Source organism: Ailuropoda melanoleuca, chromosome 12 (assembly GCF_002007445.2).
Source record: "Ailuropoda melanoleuca isolate Jingjing chromosome 12, ASM200744v2, whole genome shotgun sequence".
Classification (NCBI taxonomy): domain Eukaryota; kingdom Metazoa; phylum Chordata; class Mammalia; order Carnivora; family Ursidae; genus Ailuropoda; species Ailuropoda melanoleuca.
In genome coordinates this window covers 26,524,139-26,540,744 of record NC_048229.1, presented here as the reverse complement: position 1 = coordinate 26,540,744, position 16,606 = coordinate 26,524,139, and the positions used below count along the sequence as shown (strand labels likewise).

Sequence of the window (16,606 nt, the reverse complement as noted above, 5' to 3'; positions counted from 1 at the left end):
CTTGTCCCCTGGGGCCGCCCGTGCGCCACTGGGAGGTGGTTGGCTGTCCCAGCACTCTGCCCACCAGCGTCAGGTTTGGGTGCTGTGGGGGGCAGCAGGGCAGTCCCCTAGGCTTCTCCTAGTGCCTATAGACGGCCGGGACTCGGGGGGCGGGGGTGAAGCCCAGGAGCACAGAAGGAGCAGTCGAGGCCCCCGCCCTCACGGACAGGTGCGCTCGTGGGGGCGACGGAAGCCATGGCCGTGCCTTTTGTTGAGCCGGGGTCTCCTGAGGTCCCCCCAAGCGCCCGGCCCCGTTCTGGCGAGGCTGGTGACCGGCGGGGCTCCTGCCCCCGAAGAGGACCGTGACAACAGAGAATAAACTTCCAGGAAGTTTAAGAGGTGAGACAGCGGGCCGACCGGAGGGGCGACGGGGAAGGGGCCCCCTGAAGGAGATCTCTTCTCCTCCAAACGACCCGCCCTTAGAGGGAATCTACGCCCTCCTGGGGTAGCACTCTGCGACAAGACTCCCGTCCAGCTTCTCTCCAGACTCGAAGCCGTTTGAGATCACCGCGGTGAGGACCAACGAAGAGGTCGGCCGGGATTAGCCACAGAATTCCGAACGTGGCCGGATGGAAAACGAGTGTTTCCGAACAGACCCGAAAGGGCTTGCGCCAATAAGAGAAGGCGGCTACCCCGAGGGAGAGCGTTTCCGAAGGGTTCCGAAAACGCCCGAGCGGGCCTCCCTGCCTTCGTCGGGAATAGCCGAGAGCTTGCGAAGAAGGCCGGAAGCATCCGAAGACCCTGGGAATGGCCTTAAGTAATTCACGTATCCGCACGTTCATTCATAAAACAAATATTTATTGAGCACCTATACTGTGCCAAGCGCTGGTGAGCAACCCTGGAAAGAAACCCTTGCGGAAAGGGACTCGGGGCCCCTCAAACCGGACCCGCTCCGAAATCCAGCGCTGCAGTTCCGAAAGCACACGAAGGGCCCTCGGAAGGGTGGTGCTCCTCCTCCGAGAACACGCCCTCAGGTTACTAGCCGAAGAGTTCCGAAGGTCTCCGAGCGATCGGCGACAGGCTGGCGGAAGGAGACGAACGTTACCGAGCCTCCTCGGAGGCGGACGGGAGAAGGCGGGGACAGGCGAGGGCATGCGCTTGCCCACAGAGGAAGCGGAAATGCGTGTGGGTATTAAAGGCGTCGCCCCGCCCCTTTCTTGCCTCTTTCCGTCTCCGGCTGCTGTAGCGAGAGGAGGTGAGCGCGCGGCTTTCCGTCGACCGCGTGGTTGCCTCGTTTGTCCGAGGCCCGGGGCCTCTACGCTTGCCTGGCCTCTGTCTCCTTGCCCCTCGTGTCCTTGGCCGCCCCCCGATCCCGCCGCTGGAAGTCTCTGCGACTTCTCACGTTCCCTGCCCCTGCATCCTCCGTCTGAGTTCAGTCCGCCTACTTAGGTTGCCGTACGCTCTGGGGGTACCCCTGCTGGCCCGGTTCCCAGTCACGCCCTTGCTGCCCGGTTGGGGCCGCGTGGCCCAGCGCCGGCCCGCTGCGCCCTCTGACACCCGCCCCTGCCGCTCTTCCCGCAGCCGCCGCCATGTCTGCCCATCTGCAGTGGATGGTCGTGCGGAACTGCTCCAGCTTCCTAATCAAGAGAAACAAGCAGACCTACAGCACTGTAAGTGGGGCTCGTGCCCTGGGCCTGGGGAGGACGCCCCCCGCTCCCGCCCCGCGGGCCTTTTCCCCGCCTCACGGCCCCTGTGCCGCCGCCTTCCTAGGAGCCCAACAACCTGAAGGCTCGCAATTCGTTCCGCTACAACGGGCTGATTCACCGCAAGACTGTGGGTGTGGAGCCGGCGGCCGACGGGAAAGGCGTGGTGGTGGTCATGAAGCGGAGATCCGGTGAGCGCCTGCTGGGCTCCGCTCAGCCTCCCATCTGCCGCGGGGGGCCAGAGGGGCTCGAGTGGATCACTTAGCGAGGTGAAATCCTTGAAGCGGGTCAGGTGCAGGCCACCGTCCCCGTCGCAGGTGGGGAGCGTTCCCCCTGGCTTCCACCGTTACGGACCGACAGGCTCGTTGTCTGAGGCAGGCAGCAGTATTTTGACCCGCGACCTGCTGGGTGCATGCAGGAGAGGTCCCCAGCGCCCCGCCCCCACCGACGCGCTTTTAGTGTCTTAGAGGGTCATGGGGACTGAGGACGTCAGAGGCAGGTGGAGTTGAGTCGTGAGGTATCGTAGCCACACCACCTTTGTTTTCTGCTGGGGTTTTTCCTGATCTCTCATTGGGGCTACTTTCTGTTTGGGTTTGGAGCCCAGCTTCCGGTGAAGGGACAGCAGTGTCCATGACCTGCTGGCTCTTGATTGGACTCCTGCCCACCCTGGAGTGGGGGTTACCCTCCCTTCTCAGCTCACCAGTGAGCTCCTAGGGTTGTCGTACTCCTGAGAACCCCGTTCTGGTGCCCTGGACCCTGAATACCTCACTTGCTTTTCTCCTCTTGGATTGTTGGGTTGCCTCTCCTGGGCTGTCAGGAATTGGATTGATAGTGTTCATGGTCTGGGATCAGGGACTCCGTCCAGGGTGATGTTGAAAATCACTGGTATGGTGAAGGGTCTTTGTCTTTTGGGTGAGACCTTTCCCGTCTGTTGTTTGGGGTAATTACCCTCGCCAAGATCTCATAGGCTCCATCCTACTTCATATTGTGAATGAGGCCCACAGCTTTGTGCACAAGGAAGGGGGTGCTTTCCTTCTGATCAATGGGCACTGGGGTCCAAGTTCCACCTGTGCACTGGTGGGGGACAGGCGCTTGGCACAGGGCTCTCCGTCATGGCCTTACCTGACCCCTACTTGGCCCTCCAGCATTCAGGCCAAGCCTTGCAACTCGTTTCAGACCCTTGTTCCAGACAGGGTAGCTTGGGCCCTGGAGGGTAGGAGGGAAGAGACTAGAGCTGCAGTCTCGTGGGCACTTGCTGTCTGGCCAGCGTGGGCCAGTCTCCTGTCCGCCAGGCAGGCAGGCAGCCTGTGTTCAGATAACTGCTGTATGCCTGTGACCTTGGACAAGAGTCCTCGTCTCGTTGGTCTGCTTTGCTCTGTGAGAAGTGACTTGATGAACCTTGTGTCAGGGACACTGGAGAAGACCCACTCAAGGCACAAACCTGGGCTTGGCTTGGGGCATTAAATGGGTGGCTGGGGCTGGCTGCAGGGAGTGGCAGCCTAGGCTCACAGCCTAGGCACTCAGATTACCAGGGTGAGAGACCACCATCAGACTCACCCCTGCCACCACCCCCATCCCCTCCGCCAGGCCAGCGGAAACCCGCCACCTCCTACGTGCGGACCACCATCAACAAGAATGCCCGGGCCACCCTCAGCAGCATCCGGCACATGATCCGCAAGAACAAGTACCGCCCAGATCTGCGCATGGTGAGTGGGGGCCAGCAGTGGTTGGGGGAGCCTGGCCGGTCCTGTGAGGAGGGTCTCTGCTGATGGCTGGACTCGCACCCTGTCTCTCCAGGCTGCCATTCGCAGAGCCAGCGCCATCCTGCGCAGCCAGAAGCCTGTGATGGTGAAGAGGAAGCGGGCCCGCCCCACCAAGAGCTCCTGAACACCTGTCCTGCCTCCAAAGCAATAAAGATGTCAACCTCCTCACCTGGGTCTCCCTTCTGTGTGGCCCTGTGTGTCTGTGTCTCCCAGCATGCCCCCCCACCTGTTGTTATCACACTGGTCACAGTGTTTTGGGACTGGAAGAAGCAGGTCTGGGTCAGGGGAGCTCTGTTCCCAGCATTCCTGTCCCTCAGGGCTGGGGCTTGGTCCAGGTTCTTGTGTTGAACACATCAGAGGTGACCGTGCAGCAGATGATTGCGTGTTCAACAAGTAATCTCCACTGCGGCCCTCACAGTACCAGGCTCTTTGTGGACAGATGACAGCTTTAAGAAAGACCATTTGGAGCCCAAATCTAAGGGCTGGGGATCCAGGCCAAGGGTCTGTGCATGTGAGAGGATGTGCTGTGTAGGGCTTCATCGTCTGGGACTGGGCTATGCACCCCTGGGTGGGGGGTGGCCTGAAGACAGAAGCGGGAAGCAGATCAGGGCCACTTTCCCCAAGGATTAAGGACTAGGCCCCCCAGGAGTGAAGTGGACAGAGCCATGGGGCAGGAGTGTACCCTCCTGTACTTGTGTGAAGCGGAAGCTGCTGGTCTTGGGCAGGGATCCAGCTCCGGAGTCCTGACAGCCCGGGGCTGTTACCTGTTCCTGGCTAGGAACCTGGTGGTCACATGGTTTCTCCTGCTGGACTGGGAGTGTGAGTGCTCCGTCCCCCAGCCTCCATCCCCTACCTGCTCTCCAGTGCCAGTCACTTCTGCCCCTCGGGACAGGACTCCCACCAGAGTGCTCCCCTGATCATTCTTCATTGCTGCCTCTTGCCTTCCCCTTCCCCCTCATCTTCCCCAGGCAATCCTTGTCTCCCATCTCAGGAAGCTAGAGTAGGTGTTCCGGGTTTCCTGCCCTCTCATCCCTTGCCTGCTTGCCTCCCAGTGTTGAAGAAAACTGGTGATGGCTCATGGGTCGTACCTCCACGTCAGCCACTAGCTGTGTGGCTCTGGGCAAGGAACTGGTCCTCTCTGCCTCTTGTCAGAATTCAGTGGGTTAAGGAGAGCAAAGGGCTGATCAGGAGCTGCACATGGCAAGTGCTCGGTAGGTTTCAGTGTTCGGTCTTCTAGAAGGTAAGCGCTGTGTGTGTGTACACATGCACGTGTATGTACTTGTCCCCAGACACCACAAAGGTATCACTCCCACTTTACAGATGGAGTCACTGAGGCTCCCTTGGGGAAAGGGTCCCACTGTCAGTGCTTTGAAACGTTTCCTACATATCTGCCGTGTCCAGCCAACGTGCTGTGGATTTAGGATCTGGTGTTGAAAAGACCCCTGGTCCCTACATTCTAGAGACCATGTCCTGAGACAGCAACCTGCTCCCTGTCCCCACACCAGAGCTCTGTGGCCAAGAGCTTCTGCCTCCAGAGGTCCTGTTTGTTTTGGGGCAGGAACCTTGTCTCCTTGGGCTGCCTCTGCTCACCCCAGATCCTGATGCAGATGCCCCTGCCTCCTCCACCAGCTTTCCTCAGTCTGTAGATGTGAATCTGACCTATTTCCTGACAAAACCTCTGTCTTGCTTGGACTCCTGCAGTAACCTCCACCCTTGCCCCACTTGGGTCTGTTCTCGACCCAGATGGAGAGGCATCCTTTTGGAACTAAGTCGAATAGCTTTAAGCCTGCTAGAACCTCCCACGGTTCCCATCCCACTCCAAATGAAAAGCAGGTCCTTGGCCATGGCTGCCTAAGCCTGCCTCCACATCACTGGCCTCCACCAGGCAGGTCTGCCTCAGGGCATTTGTACTTGCTGTTCCTCCCCCTGGAAGGTGCTTCCCAGCAGTGAGACAGCTTCACCTTGCTAAGTGTCACCTGAAAGTGAGTTCTTTCCTCACCAGTCCACGAAGAATTGCAGCACTTCCTCCACTCCAGGTTTACTGTTGTCCACAGCACTGATGCCCGTCTAATACATATGTCCTGTGCTGGTGAGCCAGGACTCAGTCCAGGGCCCCAGCATTTGGGAGATGCTCAGTAAGTATTGGAAATGAGGTCTGGGGCTCACAGCTGTGAGCCCTCTGCTTGCCCGCCTCTTCCTGATGCTGGCAGTTGGGTGGTGTCTGCACCAGTACAGGAGATAACGCTGGGGCTCTCTATATATTTAAATCTGTTTGCATTTGCGCTCCCTGGCTGTGCAACCTTGGGCAAATGGCTCAACATCCCTGTACTCGTTCCCTCATCTGTGACGTGCGCACAGCAACAGCCCCTACTTCCTGACACTATAGGAGACACAGTGTGCAAAAAGCTTAGGAAAAGGCCCACAAATCTCTGCATGAATGAATGAATGTTTACTATTATAAGTTATTTTGACCAGATGGACTCAAACCATCAGAGATGTCTTTCCAGGTCTGTAACTCTTTGCCTGCAGACAAAATGATGTTTGGGTTTTCCAGAGGACTTTGAACACAATGCTAAATCCACACACCCCAATAGCCCACGTTTCCAAGCTTGCACGAGTGGCCCCGGCCTTCTGTGTGTGTGAATGTCATGGCATCCTCTGCAGCGTTTCTGAGCCAGGATAACCAGCAATTATGTTGAGCTCGTTTCGTTTCTCCTATAGTCGTTTGCTGGAATAAAATCATCTATTCTTTGAAAGTCTTTCATTATGAGAATGGCACGTGCAAGCGATTTGGAGATGCTCAAATGGAAGGAGAGTATCCAGGGGGAGAGGAGCCCCAGGATCCCAGCCCCTGGTTCTGCAACGTATTTATCTTTTTTGGAAACCGTTCATAACTATCCACGTGCCGTGTGTACATGTGGGGTTCGAGCAGCCTGCTGAGTCAGCCCCTACTGTGTGTTCGCCCCTGGCCCTGGGCTCTCTTCCAGTAGAACCAGCATGTTTGTTTTAGCATCTGCATTTAGTACAGTATTTATGGGAGAAAGGCGGCAATAGGGAACATTGTAGTGTCATAATTTCCCCCAAAATCAGAACAATTCTTTAAAAAAAAAAGTTTATTAAGAAAAAATCTAAGATGGGGCTCCTGGGTGGCTTCATCGGTTAAGCACCCGCCTTCAGCTCAGGTCATGATCCCGGGGTCCTGGGATCGAGCCCCGTGTCAGGCTCCCTGCTCAGCAGGGAACCTGCTTCTCCCTCCCCTGCTCTTGCTCTCGCTCTCCCTCTCAAATAAATACAATTCTAAGATGGTTTAGGATTCCCAGACTGAGAAAAATCCACGTTAGGTAAAGCTCAAAGTGCTAGTGCACACATGGGGGAATGGGTATACTTGCTGACAGAGCACAGACTGGTACAGACCACGTGGTGAACAACTCGGCAACATCTGCACAAATTACAGACGAAGGTACACTTCAGCACAGTAATGTCACTTCTAAGATTTGCTCTAAAGACCTGTTCCTTGTGTGCCTCATGGCCCATGTCCAGTTTTTCCAGCCCATTTGTTCCGGCGTCATTGGTCAGTGAGAACAGGACAGGTGATAAGAGATCGTGGCATGTGTGTACGATGGGACGCTAGGCAGCTAAGAGCAGGGAGGTGCTGCTGTGCACAGACTTCCAAGACTTTCAGTGTAGTTGACAAAGCAAGGAGCAGGGGCGCCTGGGTGGCTCAGTTGGTTCAGTCAGTTAAGCATCTGACTCAATTTTGGCTCAGGTCATGATCTCAGGGGTGTGAGATCAAGCCCAGCATCCAGCTCCTCCGTCAGCATGGAGTCTGCTTGGGATTCTCTCTCCCTCTGCACCCCCCCCAAATAAATAAAATCTGAACAAAAGAAAAAGCAAGGAGCAGTATGCTGTGTACAGGACACTGTGTGCTGTGTGAAAATAAAAGGGGGTGGGCTTAACAGAATAGGTATTTATTTATTTATTTTTTTAAAGATTTTATTTATTTATTCATCTGACAGAGATAGAGACAGCCAGCGAGAGAGGGAACACAAGCAGGGGGAGTGGGAGAGGAAGAAGCAGGCTCACAGTGGAAGAGCCTGACGTGGGGCTCGATCCCACAGCGCCGGGATCACGCCCTGAGCCCAAGGCAGACACTTAACCGCTGTGCCACCCAGGCGCCCCTAGAATAGGTATTTAAATTTGCTTGCTTTCGTGTAGAATTTCTCTGGAAAAATAAACCTGGTAACACTGGTTGTCCACGATAAAGGGAACTGGGTGTTGGGGAGACAGGAATGGGAGGGAGCTGTTTCTTTGTAGAAATTTTTTAAAAAATATATTTTATTTATTTGTTTGAGATAGAGCAAGAGAGAGAGACAAAGCACAAGCAGGGGCAGTGGCAGACTCCTGGCTGAACAGAAGCCCGATGCAGGACTTGATCCCAGGACTGCGAGATCATGACCTGAGCCGAAGGTGGACGCTTGACAGAATGAGCCACCAAGGTGCCCCACTTTGTAGAAATTTTTATCTCAAAAAAAAAATAATAAAGAATTGGCTTTTTGAAAGAGTAACATTCATGAGGTACCCCAAGCACTCTTTCCTTGAGGCAACTAGTATTCCCAGGTTCTAACATGACCTTCCAGAAGCATTAAATTAATATGCAAGCAAGTAGCACGTATTCTATTTTATTTTATCTTATTTTAAATTTTATTTATTTGTCAGAGAGAGAGAGTGCAAGCAGGGGGAGCGGCAGGCAGAGGGAGAAGCAGGCTCCCCGCTGAGCATGGAGCCAGGACGCCGGATCATGACTTGAGCCGAAGGCAGACGCTTAACGACTGAGCCACCCAGGGATCCTGACACGTATCCTATTTTTATTTTTATTTATTTATTTATTTTTTTATTTTTTTAAGATTTTTTTTTTAATTTATTCTACAGAGATAGAGACAGCCAGCGAGAGAGGGAACACAAGCAGGGGGAGTGGGAGAGGAAGAAGCAGGCTCATAGTGGAGGAGCCCGATGTGGGGCTCGATCCCATAACGCCGGGATCACGCCCTGAGCCGAAGGCAGACGCTTAACCGCTGTGCCACCCAGGCGCCCCCGTATCCTATTTTTAAACAAAAATTTTGGAACACCTACCCCCACCCGTGCTCTCTCCCTGACAAAAAAATAAAATCTTAAAAAAAAAAATTTTTTTTTTTTAAATCAGGAGAGGCGCCTGGGTGGCTCAGTCGGTTAAGCATCCAACTTTTGTTTTCATCTCAGGTCATTATCTATCTCATGAGTTGTGGGATCGAGACACCCCGCCCCTGCTGTGGGGCTCCATGCTCAGTGGGAAGTCAGCCTGGGGATTCTCTATCCCTCCTCCTTTGCCCCTCCCCCTACTCACACTCTTTCTCTCAAATATTTTTAAAAAATTAACAAATGGTAGTATATCATATGCACTGCTTGCATGTTGTTTTTTGTTCACTTAATGCAGTTTGGGGAGCAGCCCATATTCACACGTTTCTTCATGTTTTAAGAATTCTGCAGTACAGGGGTGCCTGGGTGGCTCAGTCATTAAGTGTTTGGCTCTGGCTCAGGGCCTGATGCCGGGGTCCTGGGATCGAGCCCTGCATCCGGCTCCCTGGTCAGAGGGAAGTCTGCTGCTCCCTCTCCCACTCCCCCTGCTTGTGTTCCCTCTCTCGCTGTGTTTCTCTGTCAAATAAAAATCTTAAAAAAAAAAAAAAATTCTGCAGTACAGGGGAGGGGTTCCTGGCTGGCTGGGTTGGTGGAGCGTGCAAGTCTTCATTTCGGGGTGGAGTTCAAGCCTCGTGCTGGGTGTAGAGATCACTTAAAAATCTTTAAAAAGGAGCGCCTGGGTGGCTCAGTTGGTTAAGCGTCTGCCTTCAGCTCAGGTCATGATCCGACATCCTGGCTCCATGCTCAGTGGGGAGTCTGCTTCTCCCTCTCCCTCTGCTCCTTCCCCTGCCTGTGTGCTCGCTCTCTCTCTCAAATAAATAAATAAATAAATAAATCTTAAATAAAAAATATTTTAAAAGATTCTGAAATACCGTATATATACGTATATATGAAAAAGTACGGTATATATACAGAAAATAATTATAAAGCAAGCACCACCCAAGAAACAGGACTATCAGCTCCTCAAAAGCCCTCCAGGGTTCCTTGTAACCAGATTCCCCAGCTTTATGGAAACATCTTGCTTTTACAGTTCTGCCACCTACCTCTCTATGTTCAGCAGTACGACTTATTTTCAACTGCTTCGGAATTGTGCACTAAGGCATCCTAATTGTGGGAATCTTTTGTGACTTGCCAGTTTGGCTAATCGTGACGTCTGTGATTTCTCCAAGCTGATCGAAGCAGTGGTAGTTCTATTTTTTGTTCTCGGCATCATTTCTCGAATGTATAACCATGTGTGTACTGATTGTAATTAGGACAAATGGTGAAAGGCTGCGGTATGCGAGCAAGGATGCCAAGGAGTAAGGTGTGCGTGCTCCCACCAGGGACATGGGAAGGTGTCTGTGGCTTTACGACCTTGACAACACTTGGTGTTGTCAGACTTGAACTGTTAGCTTCGTGGGAGGGGAGGGCTACCAGCTGTGGCTTACACTGCATTCTCTCAAGTATCGAGAATCTCATGTGTTTGGCAGTCATGTGGATTTCCTTTTGTCAAGTGTTTTTTCCTGATTTTTAAGGGCTCTTTATATACTTTGGATTAGTCCTTTTTGGTTCTATGTCTTGCAGGTTTCTTCTGCCCACTGACTTATCGCCCACCTACTTTACAAAAACGAGTTGATTTTAAAATATTTAAATAAACTTCATGGATATAGTTTACACAGAAATACACTTATTTTGAGTATAGTTGAAGTTTTGACAAATTTATGCACCTGTGTGACCAGCAGTATAATCGAGATCTGGAATATGCACGTTACCCCAGAAAGCTCCCCGTGCCTGTTTGTCTTCCCCCATCACGGACGGCCAAGGCCCTGCTTCCGGCCACTGGAGCAGTAGTGCCTGTCCTGGGAGTTCACCTAAGTGGAACAGGTGTTTTGTACACTTCTGTACGTGGCTTCACTTGGCACAGAGTATTTTCGAGATTCGTCCATGCCGTTTTTGGTGTTAGTATTTTGCTGAGTGGTATTCCCTCCCACGAACCCCGTTTCTTTACTCCCTCATCTGTTGAGCATTTGGGTTGTGTCCATTTTTCCTCCATTACTGAGGAAGCGACTATGAAAGTTCACGTACAAGTCTTTATGTAGACATGTTTTCCTTTCTCTTCCCATTACCCTCTTTTGTGAGGACCATAAAATTTTGTTAATGAACAGTAAGCCAATTTAAAGCCCCTGTGCCTTCAACGGTTTCTGCCAAGACCCACTCTGTTCCTCCCCACTGTACCACTCCGGCTTTGCGGCCTTCACCTCTGGCCCCGACAAGTCTGTGACCTACGAGGACCACCAGCCTGCAGTCAAGCAGGATGGGACAGGAAGGGCAGCGGTCTGTGTACACCATGTTGCCCCATGTCTCCTGCCCCTCCCCTGGAGTGTGTGTGTGGGGGGGCAGAACCTGTCCATGTGACAGACTGGTTTCTAGGACAAGGTCACTTGGAGTTTCACAGGAGTGCCTGGGTGGCCTCCCCCAGTCAGCTGAGCCTATCCGAAGGATCTGGCCCCTGAGTGGGGCACCTGAGGCTGAGAGGGGTGGGGAGAGGGGGCCACGGGGGGATAACCCAGGCAGCTTCCAAGAGTGGAGGACAGCCAGGGGCCCTCCAAGCCCGAGGGACTGAAACCCACCATCAGCTTGAAGAGCTGGGGACGTGGACTGGCAGACGCCCTCACTTGGGAAGCCAGCAGAGGAGCCAGCTCGCCACACCTGAACCACAGAGGAACGGAAAGGGTTGGATGGGCGTCATTTTAGGCCTGGGATGCAGAAATACACACGGAACATGCTTTGTCACCCTGAGCTGGATCAGGGGCTGAGGTGCCAGCAGGTGGGCCCACACCTGTCACCTGGCTGTCCGGGGCAGGGACCCTGCCAAGCCACACACCTGCTTCAGGAAGGAACAGGGGCAAGTGTGATCAGGAGCAGGCCCAGCTCCCGGGCTTTCAGACTCCTTCCCCCACCGCCATAGCTCGGCCCGCGCTGCAGCGCTGTGCACGCACTTCAAGGGCCAGGGGGCCAGTGTGGAGGAGGCGGCGGCTCTGGAGTGTCTGTGAGGCAGAGCAGCTGCTTTTCCAACTTTATTTAGAAAAACAAATCCAGGTCCCAGTGCCCCTGCACCCTCCCCCACCCCAGCCATAATTTAAATAACTTAGAGACAGAGTTGGGGGTTGGGGTGGGGGGGTAGAGCTGGGAGAAAAACCCACTACAGTCGCCGCAGCGCCCGCTTCTTGTCCGTCTTTTTCTTGGCTGCCAGCTTCTTATCCCGCTCCCCCGCATGCTTCTTGGCCATGGGACCGTCGGCCCCTCCTGCACCCCCAGGCGCCATGGGGTCAGTGGAGGGGGCCGCACCCCCACTGGCCAGGGCCCTGCCAGCCTCGGCGCTCCCGCCGCTGGGCCCGCTGGCGCCCCCGTGGATCTCTGTGAGGAGGCGGGCGCGGGCGGCGTACTCCTCGTAATTCTCCAAGAGCAGGCGGCCCGCCTCCTCATTGAGGGCGGACTCGGGGTTAGGGTGGATCAGCAGGCACTTGATGGTCTGTAGGGAGAGGGCCACGGTCAGGGCTGGGCCACCCACAGGCCCCCCAAGCCTCCGGAGTCCAGCCTGAGGGCCTCCACGCTGGCTGCTCCCTGTTCTCAACACCATCCCCCGACTCTGGCCCCACTCACACCTGTGTCCTCTCACCTTTGCTCAATGTCTCCTGCACAGGCCCAGGGGCCAGTGACTGACGCCTGAACTGGACAGGGAAGGGACTTGCCCGCGGTCACGCAGGAAGCAAGGGGGACAATTCAGGAAGTCACACCAGGGTCTGTTGGATTCCAGAGCTTCCTTACAGCAAGACACATAAACCCAGGGTTGTCACTGGGTTTACCAGGAATCCCAAACCAGAGCCAGACTCTGGGTGCGTGGATCAGACCCGAGAAAGGCACCAGGACGTAGCTAAAGGGGGACTGGTACTTAAGGAGTACGCAGAGGGAGGTCTAGGAAGGGAGCCAGTCCCAATACCCCTTCTTGAGCCCTTTAACAGAGGGGCAAACTGAAGCCAAAAGTACACGGACTCCACATAGGTGTGGCCGGCAGCCCTGAGGGAGCCGGAGGTGGGCCTGGCTGGACCAGTGGTGGCCCCTACACCGTGGTGTCTGTCCCACCTCCACGTTCAGCCACTGTGAAAGAGAGCCTGCAAGGACCAGAACATGCCTGGCCTCCATCAGGTGACAAGACCTTTCTCGCCTGCACACGAGGCCAGTAAGAGCGGCTCCTCTGGCTGCTAAGACATGCAGCGCACCTGGCCCAGCAAACATCACTGATGCCCAGCAGGGACCCAGGACCACAGCCAAATTCCGACCAGTGACCCCACAGCCAGAGGCCCCTCCCGCAGCTCCCACACTGCAGCTCCTCGGGATCACCGGGGACAGTCACTCCGTGAGCTCATCTCCAGTGTCCCTGGCAGCCACAGCTGACACTCCAGGGAGAGGAGAGGATGTTTACCTTGGAGCTCAATCCTCCCCAAGTGCCCTGCAGGAAACCCCCTACCATTTGCCCCAGGGCTCATCAGCAATTCCACTGGGGAAAAAAAAAATTTTTTTAAAGCAAGCTCTCCGCCCAACATGGGGTTTGAACTCACGCCCCGGAGATCAAGTCACATGCTCTTCTGACGGAGCCAGCCAGGCGCCCCTCAAAAAATTTCTTAAGCTTTGAGTGGAGTGGGGAGGCAGCAGGTGACCTAAATGCTTTAGTGACCCGTGGGGATCACGGGTGTCTCCACACTGGCTCAGCTGACACGGCTCTGTGGGGGTGTCAAGCAACACCCCTGCTCTGCCCCCACTAGATACAATAACACAAAACGTCCCTGGTGGGGCAAATCACTGCTGGTTGAGAAACGAGTTTATGAAAATATTCTAGAACTACAGTGGTGATGGTCACACAAATTTCGTGACTACCGGATAACTATACACTTTAGAATGTTGAATTTTATACCGTGAACTATAGCTTGGGGAAAAACCAACACCCCTAACCGAATGCTGACTTGTACCACCAGGAAAGCATCCTGTGATACAAACTCATGGCTTGTTCTATAGCAAAGCTACCGAAGGCATGGCGCAGCCTGGACAACCATACTTAGTGTCCTGGCTGAAGCACTGCCAATCCGTCCAGAATTTTCCAGCTGGAAACCTGGATTTTTACACGGAAGCCCCCAATTCCTTCAGGGTTGATTTTCAAACAGACACCGTGCACCATGGCTTAGACATCAGTGGGATGTCCAGGAAGGAGGCGCTTGGGCCACCCCAGAACTCACCAGCAGCACATGCCGGATGCCCAGCTCAGCCGTCCAGTCCCTCTTGAGCACGTTGACACATATCTCACCATTGGCGCCCACGTTGGGGTGGAAAATCTTGGTCAGGAAGTAGCCCTTGGGTGGGGAGGCAGGAAAGTCCTTCCCCAGCAGGAGTTTCATACGGAACAGGCCTCCGGCATAAGGGGTCCCCTCTGGAGTAAGGGAGAAGGGGTTCAGTAGGAAGGCTTGGGACTCTCTGGTACTGCAAAAAAACCCCAAAGCCTAGTCTCCAGGCTGGCTATGAGGCGAGTGCCCTGCTGCCTCCTCCACCGAGGCATTCTTGAGAGCAGGATGGGGCTAGGTTCCCAGGGGACCCAACTGCCACCCCTGGTGCCTCTTCTCTCGAGTGTCTCAGTCATGTATACTTCCCAAGGGCAGCCACTGCCCCCACTTGTCTTCCTGGAAAACCATCTACTTAGAAGGCCCGCAGGCAACTGACGGGACTGTTCTGTCACTTCCACAGTCTTCCCATCTGCCCATCTCAGTGAATGGTTCTCTTCCCCCAACTTGCGCGTCTCACAAAAAAAGGAGTGGTTCTAGACCCACAGTTGTCCCTCATGCCCCGGTCACCACATCCCTCCGTGGTAGCCTGGGCAGCTGAACTCCTGGTCTCCTCCTGAATCTGACCCCACCTCCTAGTCCAGCCAAGCCACTTCACCTCACCCACAGAACGCCAGTGGTCCACGGCCTCCTGACCGCCCCCTCCCCGTCAGCTGAACCCTGCAGCCTTCACATCTGCTTGAAATCCACCAATGGCTTCCTTTCTGAACTTCTTCCAGACTCCTACAAGCCCTAAAAGCTTCACCGGTCTCTTCTTCCTGTTTCTACCAAGTATCCAGGGCACCTGCCTCAGGACCCGGCCTACCAGGGAGCACTGACTCCCTTACCACTGTCCCACTCCCGACCAGCTCCTCCACCACGCCCTCGTGGCGCCTCGGCTTACTCTGTAGAAACAACTCACTACGTCACTGCACGGTTCCACAATCACGTGTGACAACTTGGTTATTACTGTTCCCTCCCATGACGCTGCGTCTGGCTTGTTCCCTGCCCTGTCCTGGGGACCCCCAGCATGGCAGCAAGAAGTCTGCGGTCATCCGGCCCACCCTCTAGGTCCCAGAGAAGCCCCATCTGATGAACCCCCCTAAGGCGCCCATTAAATGCTGTCTCAGGGATCAGGGTTTTCTCACTACCTGCAGGAACAATACCCATGATAATTGGTTATTGTGGTGCCCTGCCCTGCAAACTGTGAGCACCAAGAGTAAGAGGTGTCTCTGTGGGTCCACCACTGCGTCCCCAGTACCTGGCAGAGCCCAACTTATAATGGGGGCTTCCTGTTCTTGTCCTAGTTCTGCTTTTTTTGGTGTGTTCGTTTGCTTTTTAAATTCCACTTATGTATAAGTGAAATCATATGCTATTTGTCTTTCCTTCTGACCTACTCTTGTACTGAAAAGGAGAAATCCATAAGCACACTCCCCCCTCCTTTCAATCCCACACTCACCAGGGCCCTCAATGGTGACCTGCAGGTCAGTGAGGTCTTCCTCATTGGGAAAGACCTTGATGCCATCAGGCGGGTCAGCAGTCAGTGTTGTCACCTCCTTATACACCAGGCGAATGATGTGGGGGGGCAGGTTCTCCACATTGGAGTTCTGGACACAGAGAGAAGAGGGTGAGAAGCTGGAGGAGTCGGGGCCTCCTGCAGGATCTAAGGACGCAGTGACCACCCTGGTGTCGACCCTGCAGTCCCAGATCCCCCACCCAGTATGCTTGAAATGGCCGTCCAAAGCTGACCTCCCACTAGAAATGGGGGCGGTCTTCGAAGGGGTTTGCGGATAGGTCCACCTTCGCCAGAAGCATCCAAAGCTCGCTCAGAGTCCGGCATGGTCCCCCATGATTCCGGGTACGCCCGAGGCCTACCATGGTCCCCTTACCCTACCTAACCTTGGTGAAACCCTCTTCAAAACCCCAGCTCGGGGCTGGAGACGGGAGGCGGAGCGTCCTTGCTCCCGGAACACCCACGGGCAAGCCACAAAGCCCCTGGGCCCTCCCCGGGACTCAGCCGGGCCTTTCCCTCCGGGGAACCTGCGGGTCGCTCAGGCTCCGCTCCTGCCCCGCCTCCAGGAAGGCCCGTGAGCCCATTCCAGGCCCGGGACCCCCCACTCCCCCGGGCCGTCCGCGAGAGGCTCCTGAGACCCCGCCTCCTCCTCCAGGGGGGCCCTCCGACCGCCCCTCCCAGGCCTGGCCTCCGCGCTCACCATGACTGTGGCCGGCCGGGGGCGGGTCCCCCCGGCCCCCTTCCTGCGCTCTCCGGGCCGCCGGCTGGGGCGGGGGGCCCAACTGCTGCCGCTGCGGCCCTGGAGAGGCCCCGGCGGCCCCGCTCCACTCCCCGCTGCCTCCGATGGCCGCCACGCAGCGCGCCTAGAACACCACCCGCCCCGAGTGCCCGGCCGCACTGAGCCGGTCGCGCGCGCACCGTCACCCCTTTATAGCCACCCGTAGGCCACACCTCCCCGCGGCTCCGGAGGGCCGCGCCTCGACCCGTGACGTCACCGCGCACGGTCCTGGGCGTTCGCGGCGCTCGCTCCCTTCCCGTAAGCTGCGGGAAGAATCAGGAGAAGTTGGGGAGGGGGGCGTGCGGCGGGTTGGCCAATGGGGACGCGCGGGGGTCGTAATGGGGTCCCTG

General features: G+C 55.4%; 2 protein-coding genes across 2 annotated transcripts; one reads left to right on the top strand and one right to left on the bottom strand.

Moving 5' to 3' along the window:
* The first annotated feature begins 1,226 nt into the window (after positions 1 to 1,226).
* RPL28 (ribosomal protein L28) lies at positions 1,227 to 3,569 on the top strand. Its single transcript, NM_001304854.1, is given in 5 exon segments — positions 1,227 to 1,234; positions 1,561 to 1,649; positions 1,750 to 1,873; positions 3,270 to 3,388; positions 3,480 to 3,569. Coding segments are annotated over 4 exon segments (414 nt in total). The 5' UTR covers positions 1,227 to 1,234; positions 1,561 to 1,568.
* An 8,089-nt stretch (positions 3,570 to 11,658) lies between these two features.
* Positions 11,659 to 16,405, bottom strand: UBE2S (ubiquitin conjugating enzyme E2 S). Its single transcript, XM_002926382.4, has 4 exons — positions 16,179 to 16,405; positions 15,425 to 15,572; positions 13,888 to 14,078; positions 11,659 to 12,128 (listed from the first exon to the last, which is right to left on the bottom strand). The coding sequence occupies exons 1-4, from the start codon at positions 16,179 to 16,181 to the stop codon at positions 11,799 to 11,801; spliced, it is 672 nt and encodes a 223-aa protein (XP_002926428.1). The 5' UTR covers positions 16,182 to 16,405; the 3' UTR covers positions 11,659 to 11,798.
* Between the last annotated feature and the right edge of the window lie 201 nt (positions 16,406 to 16,606).

Coding starts and splice junctions, on each gene's coding strand:
- UBE2S (XM_002926382.4), bottom strand. Junction 14,079..15,424: donor GGTCACCATTGAGGGCCCTG/GTGAGTGTGGGA, acceptor CCCTTACTCCAG/AGGGGACCCCTTATGCCGGA. Junction 12,129..13,887: donor GCATCCGGCATGTGCTGCTG/GTGAGTTCTGGG, acceptor CTCTCCCTACAG/ACCATCAAGTGCCTGCTGAT.